This window comes from Ornithorhynchus anatinus, chromosome 2 (assembly GCF_004115215.2).
Source record: "Ornithorhynchus anatinus isolate Pmale09 chromosome 2, mOrnAna1.pri.v4, whole genome shotgun sequence".
Lineage (NCBI taxonomy): Eukaryota > Metazoa > Chordata > Mammalia > Monotremata > Ornithorhynchidae > Ornithorhynchus > Ornithorhynchus anatinus.
Genome location: NC_041729.1, coordinates 61,307,455 through 61,328,383, shown reverse-complemented (window position 1 = coordinate 61,328,383; position 20,929 = coordinate 61,307,455). Strand labels below are relative to the sequence as shown.

Below are 20,929 nucleotides of genomic sequence, written 5' to 3'. Positions count from 1 at the left end.
ATTGAGAAGACCTCAAGGCACGTGGAAAGGGAAAGAGCACAGGAAATACTGGCAGAGTGGCAGAGAGAGAAGCAGCATTACTCAGTGGAAAGAGCATGGGCTTGGGAGTCAGAGGTCATGGGTTCTAATCCAGTCTCTGCCACCTGCAGCTGTGTGACTTGGGGCAAGTCACTTAAATTTTCTGTGCCTCAGTTGCCTAATCTGTAGCTCACCAGTTACCTCATCACCTAGGAAGAGCACATCACCTGTTCGTACCCCCGACCTGAGGGCTGTTGGTGGAGCAAAAGCTTGGGACACAAAATTCTCACGGCTGTCTGTAAATCTCTCCATCTGGGAAGGAAGAGAGGACGTGAGACTCCAGGCAGGCCTCTTCCCAACCCGCTAAGGAACCTGTTGAGGATGCCCATGCTCTGCGATCCTCCCCGTGACTATGGCCTCTGGAAAATCACAGCCAGCTCCATTCCCTCTTCAGGCACTAGGCTCTCTCTTCCCTGCAGCCCTTACAGGCTCCCAGACTCCTTGTGCCCAAGTAAGTTTCTAGCCCAACACCGGCACTATCCCGACGGAATCCAGAGTTCTCCCACCCCCACCCCCAAGGATTCTTCTGACGGTCCTGAGCCCATTCACCGTGTACTGCCAGCTGGTTTGGGCCAGGCTACCTCTCTCCCTCTTTGCCAATGAGTTTCTAGCATATACCTTTAATTTTTGACGATCCCAGGCTAAGGATGAGGTGACAGTAAGTCACTCATCTATTCGTGTGCTCTCTTATTTCCACTATTTCCCTTTATTCTCTTCTTTCCCCCTGTCGACTGTAAGCTCCTTGCGGACAGGGATCGTGCCTACCAGTTCTATCATATCGTACTTTTCCAAGTGCTTAGTGCCGTGCTATGCCCATAGTAAGTGCTCAATAAATAAATTGATTGATTGATTGATTAATTGACTAAAGACCTTTGGTGATGGAGCTCTGTGCCTGATGGATGAGAGTGTTCAGCTTTGTCCTAGAGCCATTCTTCCACCTCTTCACTCCGAGGTCTGGCACAGGACATAACAATAATAATAATAATGATAATAATAATGAACATAATAAAATGTGTGCTAGTTGTTAAGCATTTACCCTAGGCATAGGCTGTCAGGTGAATTGACGCGTATTCTTGGCAAGAGAGCTGGTATAACAATGTTGGTATTTCTTAAGCGCTGACTATGTGCAGAGCACTGTTCTAAGTGCTGGGGTAGATAGAGGGTCATCAGGTTGTCCCACGTGAGGCTCCCAATCTAAATGCCCATTTTACAGATGAGGTATTTACTGAGCGCTTGCTCCATGCAGAGCATTGTACTACGCGCTTGCAATATACAATTCGGCAACAGATAGAGACAATCCCTGCCCCAAAACGGGCTCGACTGAAATCGCTTCTGGACGTTAAAAGGTTAAGGAGAACTGAATCAAATTTACTAACCTGACGAGCACCACGCAGTTGGTTCCAGGCGCAGTCTCCCAAAAAAAGAGCTACTGCCAGCAGAGGGCAATGAGGAGACACCGTCACCTAGACCAACGCCTAAGGCCCGCAGGGGGCGGTAGAGAGGCGCAGGGCTGCCCGCCAACGTCACGTGCCACCAGGGGGCGATAGAGAGACGATGCCTCGGTGACCAACAACCCCTAATGCCCACTGGGCCGTGCTGCTCCTCTATGGATTCTATCCATTCACGCATTCATTCAATCGTATTTATTGAGCGTTTACTATGTGCAGAGCACTTGGAATGTACCACTGGGCAACAGATAGAGACATTCCTTGCCCAAGAACGGGCTCCCAGTCTAAACGGGGGAGTCAGAAAACAAAACAAAACAAGGAGCTTGGCGTCAATATCATCAAGACCAATAGAATCATAGATATACATACTCATCGCTAACAAAATGAATAGAGCAATAAATAATATATACAAATATGCACAAGTGCTGTTGGAAGGGGAAGGGGGCAGAGCAGAGGGAGGGAGTAGGGGCGACGGGGAGGGGAGGAGGAGCAGAGGGAAAGGGAGGGCTCAGGCTGGGAAGGCCTCCTGGAGGAGGTGAGCTTTAAGTAGGGTTTTGAAGAGGGGAAGAGAATTAGTTTGGCGGAGGTGAGAAGGGAGGGCGTTCCAGGACGGTGGGAGGATGTGGCCCAGGGGTCGAGTGTGGAATAGGCGAGAACGGGGGATGGTGAGGAGGTGGGCGGCAGAGGAGCGGACCATGCGGGGTGGGCAGTAGAAGGAGGGGAGGAAAGGTAGGAAGGGGCAAGGTGATGGAGAGCCTTGAAGCCTAAAATGAGATGTTTTTCTTTTGTGTGGGGCTTGATAGGCAACCACTGGAGATTTAGGCAACCACTGGAGATTTTTCAAAGGGGAGTGACATGCCCAGAGCGTTTTTGCAGGAAGATGAGTCTGGCAGCAGAGTGAAGAATAGACTGGAGTGGGGGAGAAAGAGGAGGAAGGGAGATCAGAGAGCAGGCTGACCCAGTAATCCAGCCGGGATATTACAAGAGCCTGTAGCACTAAGATGGGTGTATGGGTGGAGAGGAAAGGGCGGATCTTGGCGATATTATAAAGGTGAGACCGGCAGGTTAGACTTAGACTCCCCCAACATGAGTAGGAAGAGATACTAGAGCTGGTCAACTAACTCTTCCAAAATCCCTCAAGGAGCCTCGTTCAGCTTCCAGAGCCCCTCGCTGCTGCCCCTAGTCCAGCAGCCCACTCCCCATCCCTCAATGGCTGAACTCTCCAGGCTGACCCTAAAGAACCTCACCATCCTCATCGATGCCGGCATTTATGCCATCTCTTGGTGGCGGGTCTGAGTGAGGGCTGAAATCCTCCCCAGAGAGGAGGCTTAATGAGATTCTCCCCAGTAGCTGGCCTTGAGCCCTCCCTCCAGCACAGACCCCAGTGGGGCTCTCACCCTGGGTCTGCAGCCCCCAGCCTCTCCAGTGTCTCCACTCTCAATCAACCTAACCTCTTCCTTGAGGCTCTCTGGCCTCCGCCTCTCGGTTTCCCAGCTGGCTCAGTTCCAACTTGAGACCCTTGGTTGGAATAGGTAGAGTGCTCAGCTAGGGGTCCTGTCCTGGCTTTTGGCTCCCCAGACGCTGGGATTCATGAGGATGCCCCCCAACACACACACACACACCCACACACAAAGCCCCACTCCCCCCCCCGCCGCCAGGTCCAGGTGCTGCTCCTCTTCCCAGCCAGGGAATGGAGTAAAGGGCAACCCAGTGGAAGGGCTCAACAGTAGTAGTAGTAATCAGTGCTTGCTATCTCCTCTTGAGAAACACTGGGAAAGATGGGGGAGTGGGTGGTGGAATGGGGGTGCTGGAGCTGAGGAAATGGATACAGTTTTGTCAAAGAAGTAGATTTCAAAGTCAGCAAAGGCCAGAAAAGGGGAAGGCGTTGGCACTGGGGAGTTAAAGGAGAGAACTAAAGTTTAGGAGCAGTTGGTAAGGACAGTGGTCAGTAGAGGAGAGAAGTGTAGCTTGACAAAGCTGAGAGCAGAGATGTAGCTTGGGGATGAGTCTTAGATGGATGCGGACGGGCCGGTGGCTGGATTTCTGCCCATGGCGCTTTGCAGGATGAGCACCTGACGGGAGGATGTTTATTGTGGAGTGGTGGAAGACTGATGAAGGGATAGGGGCACAAGGGATGGATGAACTCAGTGGAGAGGGCATAATTGAGGGGGAGGATTTGTGCAATAGGAGTGGGGTGGTGGATGAGGGAATATTCAGAAACAGGAAATGGGCTGTGTGGGAGAGAAGACAAGTGAGGAGGTGGTGGTCAGAGAATGTCAGTTCAGATTTGGTGAGCTGAGATGGGCAGAATCTGGGCCCTGGGCCCTGTGACCTGCCCCTGGAGGTCTGGAAAAGGAGGCCTCACTAGCCACAGCTCTGGCAAATTTCATCCCTTTGTCTGAAAAAAACCTCTCTTTCCTAGGCTGTCATTTTTCAGAAGTGAGTTGGGGTGGGTGGGTGGGTGGGAGGGACACCTGAAAAAGTCAGGGGAATGCAATTTCTACTCTGGTAATGAGTCCAGATCCCATACAAGCAGGCAAACTTCAAAAAGCTGATGGCAAGTTGTAAGATGATTGGCTAGCTGATTGCCAGAATCCAGTCTTCTGGGTTCCCTGAAGTATTAGCATCATTTGGCCGATCATGTATCAGCTGGCAGTGACGTGCCCAAGATCCCACAGCTGTCGAATGGTGGGGCTAGAAGAAGAAATGCAGGATAGACTACTAGACTGCAAGCCTTCTAGACTCTAAGCCCGATGTGAGCAGGGATCGTCTTTCTGTATTGTTGAAATATACTTTCCGAGTGCTCTGCCCACAGTACAGTAAATGTACTGGAAATGTACAGTCCAGTGCTCGACCCACAGTAAGCGCTCAGTCAATACGAATGAACGAACGAACCCATGTCTTCTGACTCCCAGGCCCACATTTCTTCCACTAGGCCAAGCTCCTCAATCTATGTCTGTACGTCTGTCTGCAGGACTAATGTGGCCCAGGAAACGCAGATGACGAAAGATGCTTCAGAGCATAGATAAAAGGTACTTAGACTTCTAAATTTAAATCCCGTTCAAACTTATCACACCCTCCTCCTTTATGTCACTTGATCCATGGGCACCAGTGCCCAGAAGTCCTCGAAAGATAGGAAGCAAAGTTAAAGGTAGTGGTGGTTGCAGGGAAAGGAGAGGAGGTATGAAATGGGTGGAGAGGGAGCAGAGTAGGCCAGGGCAGAGGCAGGGGTCACAGATTCCCCAGGTGAAGAAGTCACCAGGAATGGTTGACCCGTCGACTTTCCTCAGTGGGTTAATGGCTCAGACACATTCCTTTCACTCTATAGCTCATCTGCAGCCACCTGAGATTGCAGTTCTAGGCAACTGGAAAAGAGAGGGTTATCTAGCTTCCGTTCAGAAACCATCGTCCTACTGGGAAAATTGTTTCCAGAAAACGGATGACAAATTTGAACGTTTCTATTTCAGATTCTAATTCCGGAACCCAGTTGGAGGTGACATCACGTTGAACCCTGCTGCTTTCGAGCAGGCCCCCGAAGCGGGGACAGGATGCTAGGATCTCCTTTCTGGCTCGGCTTCTCCTGAGGCTGACACCCCCGTTGCACCACGGGGCACCGTGGCTGCCACCGGTCCGTACGAAGGAGCCCTGGTCACTGTGGCCATGGCTGCCAAGAGACACTCCTCTTCGTCAATATAAAGCCCCTCCAGGAGGGCCGGAAGCTGGGCCCGGAGCAGTGGCCCCTGCGGGGACGAGAAGAGAGAACAGGGTAGAGAAGGTCTTTGGCCCGAGTCAGCCTCTGGGCCCCAAGTGGGACCATCCGGTGGAAATAATGGGGGAGTCGGGCTCCAGGGTTGAGATCTCCCTGCCCCGGCTTCTGCGGGCTGGGCTCTGGAATCTGGGCTCTGAGGTCTGGGCTCTGGGCTTCGGAGCAGGGGGGACGGGGCTCAGCCTTTCACCTTTCCTGGGTTCAAGGGTTGGCGGTTGAGGGCCTGGAGACTGGTGACCCGCACCATGGGGTCGGGGTCCTCCAGGCCATCCTGGAAAATGCTCCGAAGAGCAGCAGGTTCCAGGACCGAGCCCAACTTGGGGATCCACATGAGCTGCCGAGAGAAACGTTGTATGTGGATGGATGGCGAGGGGAGGTGGGCCCCTCGGGAAAGGGGAACGAGGATTCCCGAGAGAGGATGGAGGCTGACTGGGTGCGGTAGGGGGAGTGCCATCCGCAGAGGAAGAGCCGAAGCGAAGGATCGGCTCCTCCCGACTCCTTCCTCCCCCACCCCCCCCGAAACCTGCCCGCTCCCAGCCCCGCCCCATGGTGTCTCCTGGTGTCCGGGGCTCCACGGTCCCTGCCTGGCTCCAGCGGCCCCACTCTTGGCCTGGCACGGTCTCCGCGGGCCCTACGGCCCAGCGCTTAGAACAGTGCTCGGCACATAGTAAGTGCTTAACAAATACCAACATTATTATTACGACACCGGCACTCACCTCGGCCAGGAGGCCCACGGGAATGCTCAGTCCCTGCGGCCCAACCCCGGCAGCGAAGTCGTCACCGCCTTCAGAAGGGCACCGACGACGGGACACCTGTTCTGGACCATTGTCCTGGGGGAGACAGCACAGCCAGCCTGAGCCCAGAGTGTTGCCTGGGAGCCCCTGCGCTGGGAAACCAGAGCTCGCGGAAGGGAAGGGCCAGGCCGGAGGTCTCCTGATGAGGCTCCTCCTGCCGGCCCCCTCCCCTCAGGCCCATCTCGCCAGAGAACCTCGTCCTTCAGCTCCCCTTTACCTGGCTAGCAGGACCACGCCCTCCAGGAAGGTCTCCAGGCATGCGAACAGGACCCAGCCGTCCTGCAGCTGCATGGACATGAATGTCCTCCAGCAGTCCTGGCTGGAGAGAAGCCCCTTCAGGGCCTCCAGAGGGGTCCTGAGGAGCAGCCGAGGGGGCAGGGGAGGGGAAGGTGGCAGTTAGGTAAATGGACGTGAGGATGTCACGTAAATGCCCTTGACTGTGACAGACTCCCCCAACCTGAGGACTGGTACACGTCAGAGACACCCCCGACCCCCAGCTCCCCCGCTGGCGCCCCACAGCCCCACCAATTGCCAATTGCCAAATCCTGCCGGGCCCATCCGCCGGAACAGCGGTGTCCGCCTGGGCCCCACGGCATCCTCTTGTCCTGCCCACCTCCCGGCACTCCCTCAGTTCGGGATCCAACCTCCCCAGGCCCCTTTCCTGCTCAGAGCGGAAACTGCAGCCCGGTTGTGTTGGCCGCCTTGTTTCCCTACTGCTTTGGGCCCGTTACAAGGCAACGGCAGTTTCCTCCCTAACTCAGCAGCCCCATCGACCATCCACAGAGCACCAGAGCCGAAGTCTGGGTCGATTTCCTTCCAGTTAGACCTATTGTAGCCCACAAAATGTCCACCAGCCTCTTCCACCCACCAAGTCGACACTACTGCCTGACTACTTGTTTTGTTTTGCTGTCTTCCCGTTTTAGACTGTGAGCCTGTTGGTGACCAGGGATTGTCTCTATCTGTGACCCAACTGTACACTCCAAGCGCTTAGTACAGTGCTCTGTACACAGTAAGTGCTCTAAAAATACGAATGATTGAATGAATGAATACTGCCCCCGTCGGTTGGACCGTGCCAACAGTTACCCCGAGAACTGGGCCCAGCCCCTATCCTCCGCTTCAGCAGAAACCACCTGCCACATCGGGCTGTGGCTGCAGCCACACCCGCAAGCCCGTGGACCACCCTCTCCTGCGCCACTTCCCTTCTCCACTCACCTCCAGGGTCCGAGGGCGGAGGGCACAGTGGGCTCTCTGACCTCCTGCTCCCGGTACGCCCGCAGGCCCAGCTCCAGCACATAGTGCACCTGGGTGACGAGGGCCAGGAAGAGTCGAGGGAAGAACTGGGTCACGGCCCCGGAGTACTCCCGAGCAAACAGGAGCTCATACACGACATTGGTGGCCTGTTGGGAATACACGTGGCCTCAGCCTGAATCTCCCCCATGCCACCCAGCTTGCTCTCGGAGGAACCGCTGGGCTTATTCCACTGTCCCCGCTGACCTGAACCCAAGGTCCCTCTAGAGCCCAAGATCATAGGCAGGGAAGGGCAGAGACCAGGTCGAGGTTCGATCCCGTGGCCCAGGCCTCCGGAACCCCGCTTCATGGGAGGACACTCTTCCCATCGATCCATTAAGCCACTTCACCGCCCAGCCAGAGAACTAGGCGATGGAGTCACAGGGGCACAGGGGCAGGGTTCGGGCTGAGGGGCCACAAGGGAAGGGACCCTCTGCTCCTGCTCAGCCCTGCCTCTCGCCCCCTCCCTCCGGGGCCGGGCCGGGGACTCACCGCGATGGACTCCAGGCTGTGCTTGTCCCAGGCAGCACGGTCGCTGACGCCTGCTGACGGTCTCTCCAGTATCCGGGACGTCAGCATCCCGAGCACATGGGAGACCAGATGGGCGTTGGCTCCCAAGGCTCTCCAAACTTCCAGGGCCTGTCTGCAGAGGCCACAACCTAGACTCAGCCTTCCCTCATGACCCCGACTCTGCCCAACCCCTAGGAGCCAGAGCCCGGAGCCCATCCACCCCTTGGATCAGGCGTCTGGGATACAGGAATGGTGGAGCTCGGCTAGGGGACTCAATGATCCAGAGGATGACTCTCGGAGGTCACCGTAGTCTCGAAGACAACTCCCGGCAACGTCAGCCCCTCTCTCTGGACTAGGCCCTCTCAGGGCGAAAGAGGTGGGGCAGGCACCCGCAAAGGAGGCATCTGGAGTCGCTCCGTCTGGGGCCGGCCCGGCTGGGATCGCTCTGTATCCGGCCAGCAGCGGGGTGGGCTGTACCTGTCCAGGGGCAGCGAGTGCTCTAGTAAAAGCAGCCCCGTGGCCTGAGGATGGTGGCAGGTGAGCAGGGTCAGGGCTTTCAGGAAGAGGGTCTTCCAGGCCAGGGTGTGGGAGGAGTGGATGTGTAGGTACATAGTCCTCCCGAGGTCGGCCACCTGGAGGGCAACAGGGTGACAGAGGGCCGGGGTCAGTCCAACTCCTCCCATGAACCCTCTCACCCATCCTGGGCAGCTGGAAGTGAGTTGAAGCCAGACAGTGGGTTGGTGAGTGAAGACAAATCCCATTTTAGACATGGAGCGGTGAAAATCCCCGGGGATTGAAAAGCGACTGGGAACGCCGCTCCGGACTGGAACTGTCTCTCTGAGAGTTTGCTTTGACTCGAGAGGGTCTGAACTAGAGAGCTGTAGATTCTACCTGGAAAGCATATTGAAGCTATAATTCCAGAATGAGAATAATTGTGATATTTGTCACACACTTACTGAGAGTCAAACGCTGGTTTAAACACTAGGGGAGTCACTAGGGACTGAATGCTTTTGTGGAAAAATCATCCAGGTAGCAGAGTTAAGTAGAGACAAGTGGGGAGAGTCAGGAGCTGGGGAGGCCGGCAAGGAGACTGATAGAGTGATAGAGTGGAATAGGGTAAGTGCTGGGATGAATATGGTAGCAGTTTGGATGGAGAGGAAAGGGTTTATTTTGGTGAAGTCGTGAGAGTCGCTCTCATAGGATTTATCGTTGGTTAGACCTAGATCGAAAGTGTGAGTTAAATGAGAGAGCTGAGGCGAGAATAACTCTGATGTTTCGGGCTTGTAAGGCCGGAAGGGTGGTCGTACCATCAATGGCGATGGGTAAAACTGGGGGGAGGACAGAGTTTGGGTGGGAAGGTAAGGAGTTCTCTTCTGGACGTGTTAAGTTTAAGGAATCGGCGGGACAGCCAAGTAGAGATGCCTTGAAGGTGGGAAGAAATGCGAGAGTGCAGAGAGGGAGAGAGATAAAGGACAGAGATGGAGAGTTGGGAATCAACCGTACAGAGGTGGTAGTTGAAGCCGTGGGATTGAATGCGTTCTCCAAGGAACCGGGTGTAGATGGAGAACGGAAGGAGACCCAAAATTGAACCAACTCCCACTGTTACGGGGTGGGAGGCAGAGGAGAAGCCCGCGAGAGAGACTGAGAATGAGCAGCCAGAGAGAGAGTAGGAAACCAGGGACTGAGCCACCACGGGGCAGAAGAAGAAACTGTGACCCAGAGAAGTTAAATGACCTCGGGGGTCAGACAGCTTGTGAGAAGTGGCGTCTCAATAGGAAGCCAGGTCCTCTGAGGCCTAGGCCCCATGGCCTTTCCACTAGGCCATGCGATAGCGGCCACGCACCAGCTAATAGGTGGTATCGGAGGTGCTAGCCTTGGACCAAGGCCAACGTTCCTAACCCTACTCAGGCGACCCCATTGCCCCCTCGACCCCATTTCCATCCACTTCACCCATCTTGTGGCTGGGGAGGCCCGGGAAGTGAGAAGAGGTGAGCAGGCCCCGCAATCTCCGAGGACAATCCCATCCAGCTCTTCCCACCCCCTTCCATCCCTCCATCCCCGGGTGGGAGGCCTTACCTGATCGGCTGTGGCCCCGGGCTTCTGCAGCAGGACGGGGAGGACCCTTATTGCGTAGCTCACCCGGGCCAAGCTGGAGCTCTTCAAACCGACCAGGACCTGCTGGGTAAGGTCCCTGACCTGGAGTTCTGTCAGATTCCTGGCCAAGTCCTGAGGAGGGAAGAGCCAGGTGAGGGAGACTCTGGGGGCTGCCCCCTGGGAAGGCTCTCTCAGGTGCTGTTCTCCCTCCTGGCAGAAATGCTTGAGTCCCAGGAGACCCCGTTTCTGGTATTCCCCAAACCCCACAGATCTCAACAGCAGCTCCTCCTGGAGCCCCGAGGCTCCTTCTGCTGCCAGATCATCTTCCACCTGCGGTGCAGAGAACGCGCTCATCTGCTCCTTGTAAACCTCCAGTGGGATGAGTCTCTCTCCTGCAGAGTCTGCCGGCCTCCAACCTCAGTTTCTGATCCTTGGATTTGGGGCTCTCTGCCCACCGGGTCCACCTTGGGTGATCTGCTCTCCCGCTACGTTCCAGTCTCCTAGCTTCTCATCCGTACTTCATTCTCAATTCTCCCATCTCTGACCCACCGTGTAAGTGGTTGCGCCTGCCTGGAATTCCCTCACCCTCACGCCTGCCACACCACATCACTACCCACCTTCAAATCCCGCCTATCTGATCCCCTCCTCCAGAAGGCATTCCGGGATGAATCCCCACCTCCACGTACTAGCTCCTTCTGGCAGCCGTTCCAGCCAATTGCATCAATATTCTAATGGTTTATTGCACTTATTTATTCATTATTGCCTTACTTTGGCTGTCCAGGACGTGTTTAGGTTTTCCTCTGTCTTCCTATTGTTACTGCCAGGCCTGGCAGGTCACCCCTTTTAGATTGTAAACTCCCAGAGGGCAGAACTCCTACCTTCTGGCTTACTGAATGCTCCTGAGCACTTAGGACTTTGCTCCGTCTCAGTAATTTATTCTGATGACGGTGGTGATGTCCCTCAGGGTCCCTGGGCCCTCGAGTGGTTCAGTCCCAGAGTGGGTCTAGCTGGAAAGAGGAGGTGAAGTCTGGGCCGTCGGGGAGTGTGTTCTTACCAGGAGATCGTCTTCGACCTGGATCCCACGGAGCTCGTAAAGGAGGTACCGGAAGCAGCGTTCTGAGAGAGGGAAACCTCGCTGTGAAAGCTGGAACGGAGAGTGTTTCATTCATTCGCTCATTCATTCCTTCAGTTGTATTGATTGAGCACTTACTGTAGTCCAGACCACTGTACTAAGTGCTTAGGAGAGTACAATGCAACAATAAGCTGACACATTCCCTCCCCACAGTGAGCTTACAGTCCGGAGGAGGAGACAGACATTAATATGAATAAAAAAATAAACAAATAAATAAATGAATACAGTAATCAATAGCAGAGCTGTACATAAAGTGCTGTGGGGCTGGAAGGAGGGATGAATAAAGGGATCGAGTCAGGGTAACGCAGAAAGGAGTGGGAGAAGAGGAAAGGAGGGCTTAGTCAGGGAAGGCATCTTGGAGGAGATGTGGATTCAGTAAGGCTTTGAATAGTGGGCGAGTATTCGTCTGAGGGAGAAGGGGTGTTCCAGGCCGGTGGCAGGATGTGGGTGAGGGGTCAGCGACGCGATAAACGGAATCTCTCCCCCGTACACCCTGGCCTCTCGGCCCCCACTCTCTGGCTCCTCACCTCTCTCTAGTACTTGCTTGTTGATTTCTGCCACCCCAGGTGCTGGGGTGACCTGGATGGTGCGGCCAAAAAACACTCTCCTTATGATATTGCGGACCCAGCCCAGGTTGCTCCCCTCCCTAGGGGTTTCTCCCGTCGGGAAAATCTTCCTGGAGGACAGGGAGAGAGGGACGAGTTAGGGATGAGATAGAAGCAAAGCGAGGCTCCTGGGGCCGGATGCCTTTGCCCGTCCCTGGGCCCTCAGCTCCTGTCCCCCATCCCTCCCTTCTCCCGAGCTGGGCAGACCCTCCCTCGTCCCGTTGTGACATCACTGATGGATCACCATTGGCCCCTCGTAGGGCTGGGCCACATCTCTGAATCCTGTTGCCCGTGATAGCCAGGAAGGGGATAGCACTGCCCAGCCCCTTCCCTCCATTTTCCAAACTGCTCAGGGGTATCGGGGAGCTGCAGACGTCATCCCTGTGTCCTGGGGGCCTTCCCTATGCCCTCTGGGTGTCCGAGGGCAGGTGACCTCTGCCCCAGGCCTCACTGCCTCCGTCGTCTTAACCCACTGGTCCTCTGCCGTGTGGGTGAGGTTGCTACGGTGCCCCTCAGCTTCCTCTGCTGAGGACACTATCATGGGGGATGGAAAAGCCTCTCTGCCCCCTTTCCTGCCCTCTCTGGTTGGGATGTCCCAGTAGATTCTGGGAGTATCGTTTACTGTCCAGGCTGCCCAGGGAGTGGTTGAGCCTTGTGGTTGCTGTCTGGGGCCTTTGCCCCACACTCTGGCTTACTGAATGAAAAGCAAGCACACACACATACAAACATCTCTAGTGAAGAAGACATGCATACACACACACACACACACACACACACACACACACATATACATTCAATCAATATATGAATTTGTAGGTGTACGCATACACACCTAAACTCAGAGGCTCAAGGTATTATGTTAGAAAGGAATTTCCCACTGATTTTCCAGGATATGTAATTTATCAGGTCTGGGAAAAAATCTATTTTCAGAGTTTACCAAGCACAAAATTACACGTATACCTATTGAGCCATAAATGGAGCTAGAGCTCCCTGGACTAAGGGGGATTTCTTATTGCTTGAACAGGGAAGAGAAAAAGTGTGGCCTAGGGACTAGGGCATGGGCCTGGAAGTCAGAGGGACCTGGGTTCTAACCCCAGCTATGCTACGTGTCTGCTGTCTGTCTGCATCCTCATCTCCCTCAGGAGGGTACTCCTCAACAGTGACTCTCCACCTGTGATTAGGTGAATCACCTTCATCTCCAGGGATTAGGAGAGGTACATCCAGACTGAAAGGAAGTACTTGAAATAAAAAAGCAAGGAGAAAGTGAAATAGGAAGAGAGAAAGGGGGTTTAGAAGGAGAGGCAAAAGAGAGAAAGGAAGGTGAGTGGGGGAAAAGGTAGAGGACAGAACAGAGGGAGGTGGAGAGGGGCATTGTGGGTTGGGTCTCACTCCAGGGTCGGTGGGCCAAGTGGTCTCCTGAGAGCCATGGATGGCTGAGGTGGTGTATCCTGTAGGGGGGAAAATGAGGAACAAATGAAGAAGCTCTTATTTCCCCTTTTCATCTGTTCCCTCCTCTACCCAGAACTGCCTCAGGCCAGGGTCCCCATCTAGCAAGGAAAACATTGGAATATGCTGGGCGGTGGGCAGGGCAGCTCCCCATTCACCCAGCAACAACGTGGTCGCTGATCGCCCCTTTGCCTGAGGCCTGGTGTCATACCCAAAGCCTAGGATAAGAAGATGGGGACACTTTCCTCCAAATTCTCCATCTGGGAAGAAAGAGGAAGAGACTGAGATGCCCACCTGCTTGCCTCATCCCACTTGCTGCTCCCTCCAGGCTCTTGACTTCTTTCCTTTCCTCTTCAGTCCTGGGATTCCAAATCCTGGCCAGCCAGATTGTGTATCATTCATTCATTCAATCGTATTTATTGAGGGCTTACTATGCACACACACACACACACACCACACACACACACACACACACACACACGTGTATATACATATATATATATATACATACACTCAATCAATATATGAGTTTGTAGGTGTATGCATGCACACCTAAACTCAGAGTCTCAAGGCATTATGTTTGAAAGCAATTTCCCACTGATTTTCTAGGATATGTAATTTATCAGGCCTGGACAAAAATCTGTTTTCAGAGTTTACCAAGCACAAAATTACATGTATACCTATTCAGCCATAAATGGAGCTACATCTCCCTGGACTAAGGGGAATTTCTTATTTCTTGAACAGGGAAGAGAAAAAGTGTGGCCTAGGGACTAGGGCATGGACCTGGAAGTCAGAAGGACCTGGGCTCTAACCCCAGCTATGCTACGTGTCTGTTGTCTGTCTTCATCCTCATCTCCCTCAGACTGGTACTCCTCAACAGTGACTCTCCTTCACCTGTGAAGAGCTGACAAACTGCCAGATTCAGAACGAGGGGTAGTTTTTAAATCTTCTGAAATGATGGAGGGGAAAGCTTGTGAGGACCTGGGAGCCCCTTCCCAGTCAGTACCCAGTCTCTTCGACTGCATCATGGGGATTTCCTAGGAGTCTGTTCCCTCCACTTCCAGGCAGAGAGTCAGATATTAGGAGAGGTAAAGCCAGACTGAAAGTAAGTACTTGAAATAAAAAAAGCAAGGAGAAAGTGAAATAGGAAGAGAGAAAGGGGGTTTAGAAGGAGAGGCAAAAGAGAGAAAGGAAGGTGAGTGGGGGAAAAGGTAGAGGACAGAACAGAGGGAGGTGGAGAGGGGCACTGTGGGTTGGGTCTCACTCTTGGGTAGGTGGACCAAGTGGTCTCCTGAGAGTCGTGCCCTTCTCAGGATGGGTGAGGTGGTGTATCCTGTTGGGGGGGGAAATGAGGAACAAATGAAGAAGCTCTTATTTCCCCCTTTCATCTGTTCCCTTCTCTACCCAGAACTGCCTCAGGCCAGCGTCCCCATCTAGCATGGAAAACATTGGAATATGCTGGGCGGTGGGCAGGGCAGCTCCTCATTCACCCGGCAACAACGTGGTCACTGATCGCCCCTTTGCCTGAGGCCTGGTGTGATACCCAACGCCTGGGATAAGAAGATGGGGACACTTACCTCCAAATTCTCTGTCTGGGAAGAAAGAGGAAGAGACTGAGATGCCCACCTGCCTGCCTCGTCCCACTTGCTGGTCCCTCCAATCTCTGGATTCTTCTATTTCCCCTTTGGTATTGGGATGCCACATCCTGCCAGCCAGATTGTGTATCATTCATTCATTCAATCGTATTTATTGAGGGCTTACTATGCGCAGACCACTGTACTAAGCGCTTGGAATATGCAATTTGGCAACAGATAGAGACAATCCCTACCCAACAATGGGCTTACGGTATCCGACTGCCTAATCTCCCTACTTCCCAATCAGATGTGCTCCCAGCTCAGGCACTGTTCAAGGCAGCAGGTGGTGAGACTGGCTGTCTGAGAAAGGAGAGCCAGAGTCAGGGTCTGCGGACCGGAGAAGCTGGGATCAGGAACTGAGGGAGGTAAAGATGAGCTGGGAGAGGTTTGGGGAAGGCGGGAACTGCAGACGGCAAGAAGCTCGCCATCCTCATGTTGGGGTCTCTGTCCTTCATGAGGCTGTGGACAGGAAGGAGACAACGGCTCCGTTCCTGCCAGAGACAGATTAGCTCCTCCTCTGCCCTGCAGTGAGCCATGGCTCCTAGGAGGGCTGGGGCAGCAGCATACACTAGGGCTCCCTCCTGAAGAAGACACACGGGGTGAGTAGGGACGGGGCCACCCATGCCGGGGGCATCTGTCCTGGACCGAGGTCCTGGGGAAGGCAACCCAGCCAGCCTAATCCCAGGGAGTTGCTCGAGAGCCTCTGAGCTAGAATACTGAAGGTCAGGTGGGGAAGGGCCAGGCCAAGGTTTCCTGATGAGGATCTGCCTGCCCACCCCCTCCCCCAGCTCCATCCTCCAAGAGACCCCTGACCCCCAGCTCGCTAGTACCTGGCCAGCAGGACCACGCCCTCCTGGAAGGTCTCCAGAGATGAGAAAAGGTCTCACCCACCCTGCAGTTCTAAGGCTAAATATCCTCCAGCAGCCGTGGTTGGAGGGGAGCCCCTCCAGGTCCTCAAGGCTCATACTAAGTGGTTGGGACGGGTCACGGTCTATCAGTTGCCCAGAGTTCAGCTGTCAGGAAGAAGCCTCTGACTGTTTCCCGACTCCCCCAACCTGAAGAGTAAGAGGTTCTAGAGCTGGTCCACAGCCTCTTCCAAAGCTCCCAAAGGAGCCTTGTTCAGCTCCCAGAGTCCCCTCCTTGCTGTCCCTAGTCCAGCAACCCACTCCCCTACCCCAGGCTGACCCTGAAGACGCTAACCATTCCTGCCGATTTATGCCAACTGCTCGTGGCAGGACTGGATCAGGCCTGAAATCCTCACCATAGAAGAGGCTCAATGAGATTCCCCCCAGGAGCTCGCCCTGAGCACTCCCCACAGCACAGACCCTGATGGCCTGATTGGTCTGCAGCCGCCACCCTCTCCAGTGTCTCTACTCTCAGCCAACCTTCCCCGTCCCATCCCCTGCTCCACTCACCTCCACAGGCTGAGGGCCCCGTGGGCTCTCTGACCTCCTGCTCCTGGCCCCCCGGTGGGTCCAGCTCCAGCACAATGGGATCCTGGGTGATGAGGGCCAGAAAGAGTTGGAGTAAGAACTCAGTCATGGCCTGTCAGTAATCCTGGGAGAAGAGGCGCTCATACACGGTGCTCAGGTTCGGTAGGGAGGATGCACAGACTCAGCCTGGAAGTTCCTCTACCCCGACCCTTGCTCTGAGAGAAGCTGCTTGGCTCCTCCTGCCGCTTCTGCTAGTCCCCTTGTCCCCAAACCGAGGCTGTCTTTATGATGTGCCAAGGACTGTTCCAAGTCCTGGGGAGAAAACCCACCTCCTTCAGGAGGCCTTCCCTGACTTAGTCCCCCTTTTCTCCGTTCCCCTGCCCATCACCTCGACTCCCGCCCTCTTCTCTACCCCCTTCCCCTCCCCACAGCACTTGTCTGTATTCGTATGTATGATTTATTACTCTACATCTATTTTGATGGTATTGATGCCTGACTACTGGTTATGTTTTGCTGTCTGCCTCCCCCTTTTAGGCTGTGAGCCCATTGTTTGGCAGGGATTGTCTCTCTTGGTGGCCCGAATTGTACTTTCCAAGCACTTAGTTCGTTGTTCTGCACACAGTAAGTGCTCAATAAATATGATTGAATTCATAAATGAATGGATGAATTAAGTATGGACTGGAATGGAGAGAGACAAGAGGCAGGGTGATCAACATGGAGGCCGTTATAGTAATCAAGATGAGAAAGGATAGGTGATTGGATTGATGTGATAGCAGTTTAGATAGAGGGGATGGTGTGAAGGTAGAACCGACAGGATCTAGTGATGGTTGAATGAGAGGAATCAGAGATGACATCAAGGTTACAGGCTTGTGAGAAAGGAAGGAGGGTCGTGCCATCTACAGCGATGGGAAACTCCAGGGAGGACCCAGTTTGGGCAGGAAGTTAAAAAGGTCTGTTTTAGACCTATCGAGTTTGAGGTGATGGGAGCCCATCCAAGTGGAGGTGTCTTGAAGTCAGGAGGAAAGGGGCAACTGGCAGAGACAATCCCAGCCCAACGGACTCACATTTTGATAGGGGGAGACCATCAGAATGGATAAGTAGAATCATAGATATATATATACAACATTAATAAACTAAATAGAGTAATAAGTAATGTATGCAAATATACACAAGTGCTTTGGGAGGGGAAGGTGGAAGATCAGAGGGAGGGAGTAAGGGTGAATGGAAGGGAAGGAGGGGCAGAGGTAAAGGGAGGGCTCAGTCTGGGAAGGCCTCTTGGAAGTGGTGAGCTCTCAGTAGGGCTTTGAAGAGGGGAAGAGAGTTAGTTGGGTAGATGTGAGAAGGGAGGACATTCCACGACAGTGGTAGGACACGGGCCAGGGATCGACGACGGGACAGGCGAGAACGAGGCCCAGTGAGGAGGTTAGCAGCAGAGGAGCGGAGTGTGCAGGGTGGGCTGTAGGAGAGAAGGGAGATGAGGTAAGAGGGGGCAAGGGGTTGGAGAGCTTTGAAGCCAAGAGTGAGGAGTTTTTGCTTCGTGAAAAGGTTGATAGGCAACCACTGGAGGTTTTTGAGGAGGGGAGTGACATGCCCAAAGTATTTCTGTAGAAAGATGATCCGGGCAGCGGAGTGAAGTATTGACTGAAGTGGGGAGAGGCAGTAGGATGGGAGATCAGAGAGGAGACTGATGCAATAATCCAGTGGGGGTATTATGAGTGATTATGCCAGCAAGGTAGCAGTTAGGATGGAGAGAAAAAGGTGGATCTTAGCGATGGTGTGAAGGTGAGACCGGCAGGTTTTGGTGACAGACTAGATGTTTGAGGTCAACGTGAAAGCAGAGTCGAGGATGACACCGAGGTTGTGGGGCTGTGAGACGGGAAGGATGGTAGTGACGTCCACAGTGATGGGACAGTCAAGGAGAGGATGGGGTTTGGGAGGGAACATAAGGAGCTGAGTCTTGGGTATGTTGAGTTTTAGGTGAAGGGCAGACATCCAGGTGGAGACGTCCTGCAGGCAGGAGGAGATACGAGCCTGGAGAGATGGAGACAGAACAGGGGAGGAGATGGAGATTTGGGTGCCATCTGCTTAGAGATGATAGTTGAAGCCAGGGGAGCGGATGAGTTCACCAAGGGAGCGAGTGTAGATGGAGAACAGAAGGAGACTAAGAAATGTCCCTCCAAGAACCCCTACAGTTAGGACATGGGAGGGGGAGGAGAGCCCGTGAAGGAAACCGAGAATGAACGGCCAGAGAGATAAGAGGAGAACCAAGAGAGGACGGAGTCGGTGAAGCCAAGGTTGCATAATGTGTTCCGGAGAAGGGGATGGTCGACAGTGTCAAAGGCAGCTGAGAGGTTGGGTATGATTAGGATCGAGTAGGAGCCATTGGATTTGGTGAGAGGGATGTCATGGGTGACCTTTGAGAGGGCGGTTTCAGTGGAGTGGAGGAGACAGAAGCCAGATTGGAGGGGGTCCAGGAGAGAGTTGGAGTTGAGGAATATTGAAGGCAGCGAGTGTAGATGACTCGTTCTAGGAGTTTGGAAAAGAAGGGTAGGAGGGAGTTAGGGCGATAACTGGAAGGGGCAGTGGGGTCAAGAGAGGAGTTTTTTCAGGATAGGGGAGACGTGGGCATGTTTGTAGGCAGAGGGGAAAAGCTGTTGGAGAGTTAGCAGTTGAAGATGGAAGTTAAGGAGGGAAGAAGGGAAGGGGCGATTGCTTTCATAGGATAAGCGGGAATGGCGTCCGAAACAGAGGTGGCGGGGGTGGCACTTGCGAGGAGGAAGGAGATCTCCTCTGAAGATACTGCTGGGAAGGATGGTAAAATAGAGGAGAGGGTTAGGGGAGGAGTTGGAGAAGGGGGAGGGGTGATCTTGGGGAGCTGGAGATTGAGTGTGAGCCCTGTGTGGGACAGGGACTGTGTCCAACCTGACTCCCCTGTATTTACCCCAGCGTTGAAAATGGTTTGGCATTGGGTAAATTAAAAGACATGAAAATGATGAAAATGCCAAAATAACATTGAAAAATAAAGGCCAACATTTGAGATAAGAACAAAAGACCATTGCAGCTCAAAGGGCAGTTTCAGATCTGTTGGGGCTGTTCAGGGTCCAACGGTCCCAGCTGTCACTATCTTCCCAACGTTGTAAAAGTTAGGAAGCGTTGGGCCCTTCTGGGACTTCTCCGTGTCCTCCTGGGAAGCTTGGGTGGCATTTGGGGTGGGCTGATCCTTTGACGGGCAGGGGGCTATAGGGGTTTGCTGTTGGAGGAGTGGCCAGGATCTCCCGCTCTACTTTATCCTTAGCCTGCTTAAGGCTGTGCTAGAGGAGAAGCTCTGCACATGGTACTCTGCACAGAGTAAGTGCTCAAAAAATTATAAGTAATAATGTTGGTATTTGTTAAGCACTTACTATGTGCAGAGCACTGTTCTAAGGGCTGGGGTAGACACAAGGTGATCAGTTTTTCCCACTTGGGGCTCACAGTCTTAATCCCCATTTTACAGATGAGGTCACCGATGTGCAGAAAAGTGATGTGACCTGCCCAAAGCCACGCAGCTGACGAGCGGCGGACCTTCTGAACCCCAGGCCCGTGCTCTATCCACTCCGATGGTACTGAGGATGATGACGATTTAGATAGAAGAGTTTGCCGGACCCCCAGTAGACAACCAGTTGAGGACCAGGTGAGTGAATCCAAGATCAGAGAGTGCTTCAAGGAGGAGGGAATGAATCACCTTATCTAAGGCAGCAGAGAAATGAAGGTAGATTAGGACAGAAAAGACCTTGTTGGATTTGGTTCTGAGGTGGGACTGGAGCCCTACTAGGGCACAAACTTTTGGCACGACAATCATTAAAAAACGAATTTTAATCTGTCAAGAAACGAGCTGGTGGATTGGTGAAGGCAGCCGCCACCCTGCTACCGTTTATGGAGTTTTGGAAAGTAACAGCATTACGGATGTGGGATGAAAGTTGGAACACAGGGACGCAGAGGGCTTTCATAGAATAATTCACCTATAATTCCTCTTTTTTCTGCTCTTTTATTGCTCCCTAATCAACTCCCACACCACAATAGCCACCAATAAGCTTGTAACTGAGATGACGTTTCCAGGTCACACCGTAGTCAAATGGTGGAGTAGAATTAGAACCAGATGTTCTGACTCCTTCTCTAGTTTGCTCTGACTGAACCCGTGGGTTGTCTGCAAGTGTAATTTGTCCCAGGAAAGCAGATTGTCCTTGACTAAGGAGTTTCAGAGTGGAGGCAAAATGTCACGTAGAGTTTATGTCACCCATGAACGAATGAATGAAGGGAGCAAATCAGGGTGATGCAAAAGAGGAGAAGAGGAAAGGAGGGCTTAGTCAGGGAAGGTCTCTTGAAGGAGATGTGCCTTCATAAAGTTAGGAAAAGGGGAAAAAGTAATGGTCAGATTTGAGGAGGGAGGGCATTCAGGCAGAAGTAGAATGCGGGCGAGAGGTTGGCAGCGAGAAGAGACGAGCTCTAGGGACAGTGAGAAGGTTAACGTTAGAGAAACGGAACGTGTGGGCTGAGTTATAGCAGGAGAATAGCGGGTTGAGGTAGGAGGGGGCAAGGGGATTGACTGCTACAAGCCCAACGGCAAGGAGCTAATGTGTTATGTGGAGGTGTATGGCAACCACTGGAGATTCCCGAGGAGTGGGGAAGCATGGCCCGAACCTCTTTGAAGACAAATGATCCAAGC

At 53.4% G+C, this 20,929-nt stretch overlaps 1 protein-coding gene across 2 annotated transcripts; it reads right to left on the bottom strand.

The window, feature by feature from the left end:
* Positions 1-225: 225 nt before the first annotated feature.
* Positions 226-11,907, bottom strand: LOC107547297 (maestro heat-like repeat family member 5). 2 transcript variants are annotated; one of them, XM_029050386.2, is made up of 9 exons: positions 11,637-11,907; positions 11,032-11,093; positions 9,960-10,109; positions 8,361-8,515; positions 7,866-8,016; positions 7,299-7,483; positions 6,304-6,441; positions 6,009-6,122; positions 4,969-5,266 (listed from the first exon to the last, which is right to left on the bottom strand). In XM_029050386.2, the coding sequence occupies exons 4-8, from the start codon at positions 8,492-8,494 to the stop codon at positions 6,035-6,037; spliced, it is 696 nt and encodes a 231-aa protein (XP_028906219.1). In that variant the 5' UTR covers positions 8,495-8,515; positions 9,960-10,109; positions 11,032-11,093; positions 11,637-11,907; the 3' UTR covers positions 4,969-5,266; positions 6,009-6,034. The 2 variants fall into 2 exon arrangements, 1 of the variants encoding a protein (XP_028906219.1); XR_003754448.2 differs by lacking the exons at positions 4,969-5,266; positions 6,009-6,122; positions 6,304-6,441; ... (3 more) ...; positions 9,960-10,109; positions 11,032-11,093 and adding an exon at positions 226-330.
* Between the last annotated feature and the right edge of the window lie 9,022 nt (positions 11,908-20,929).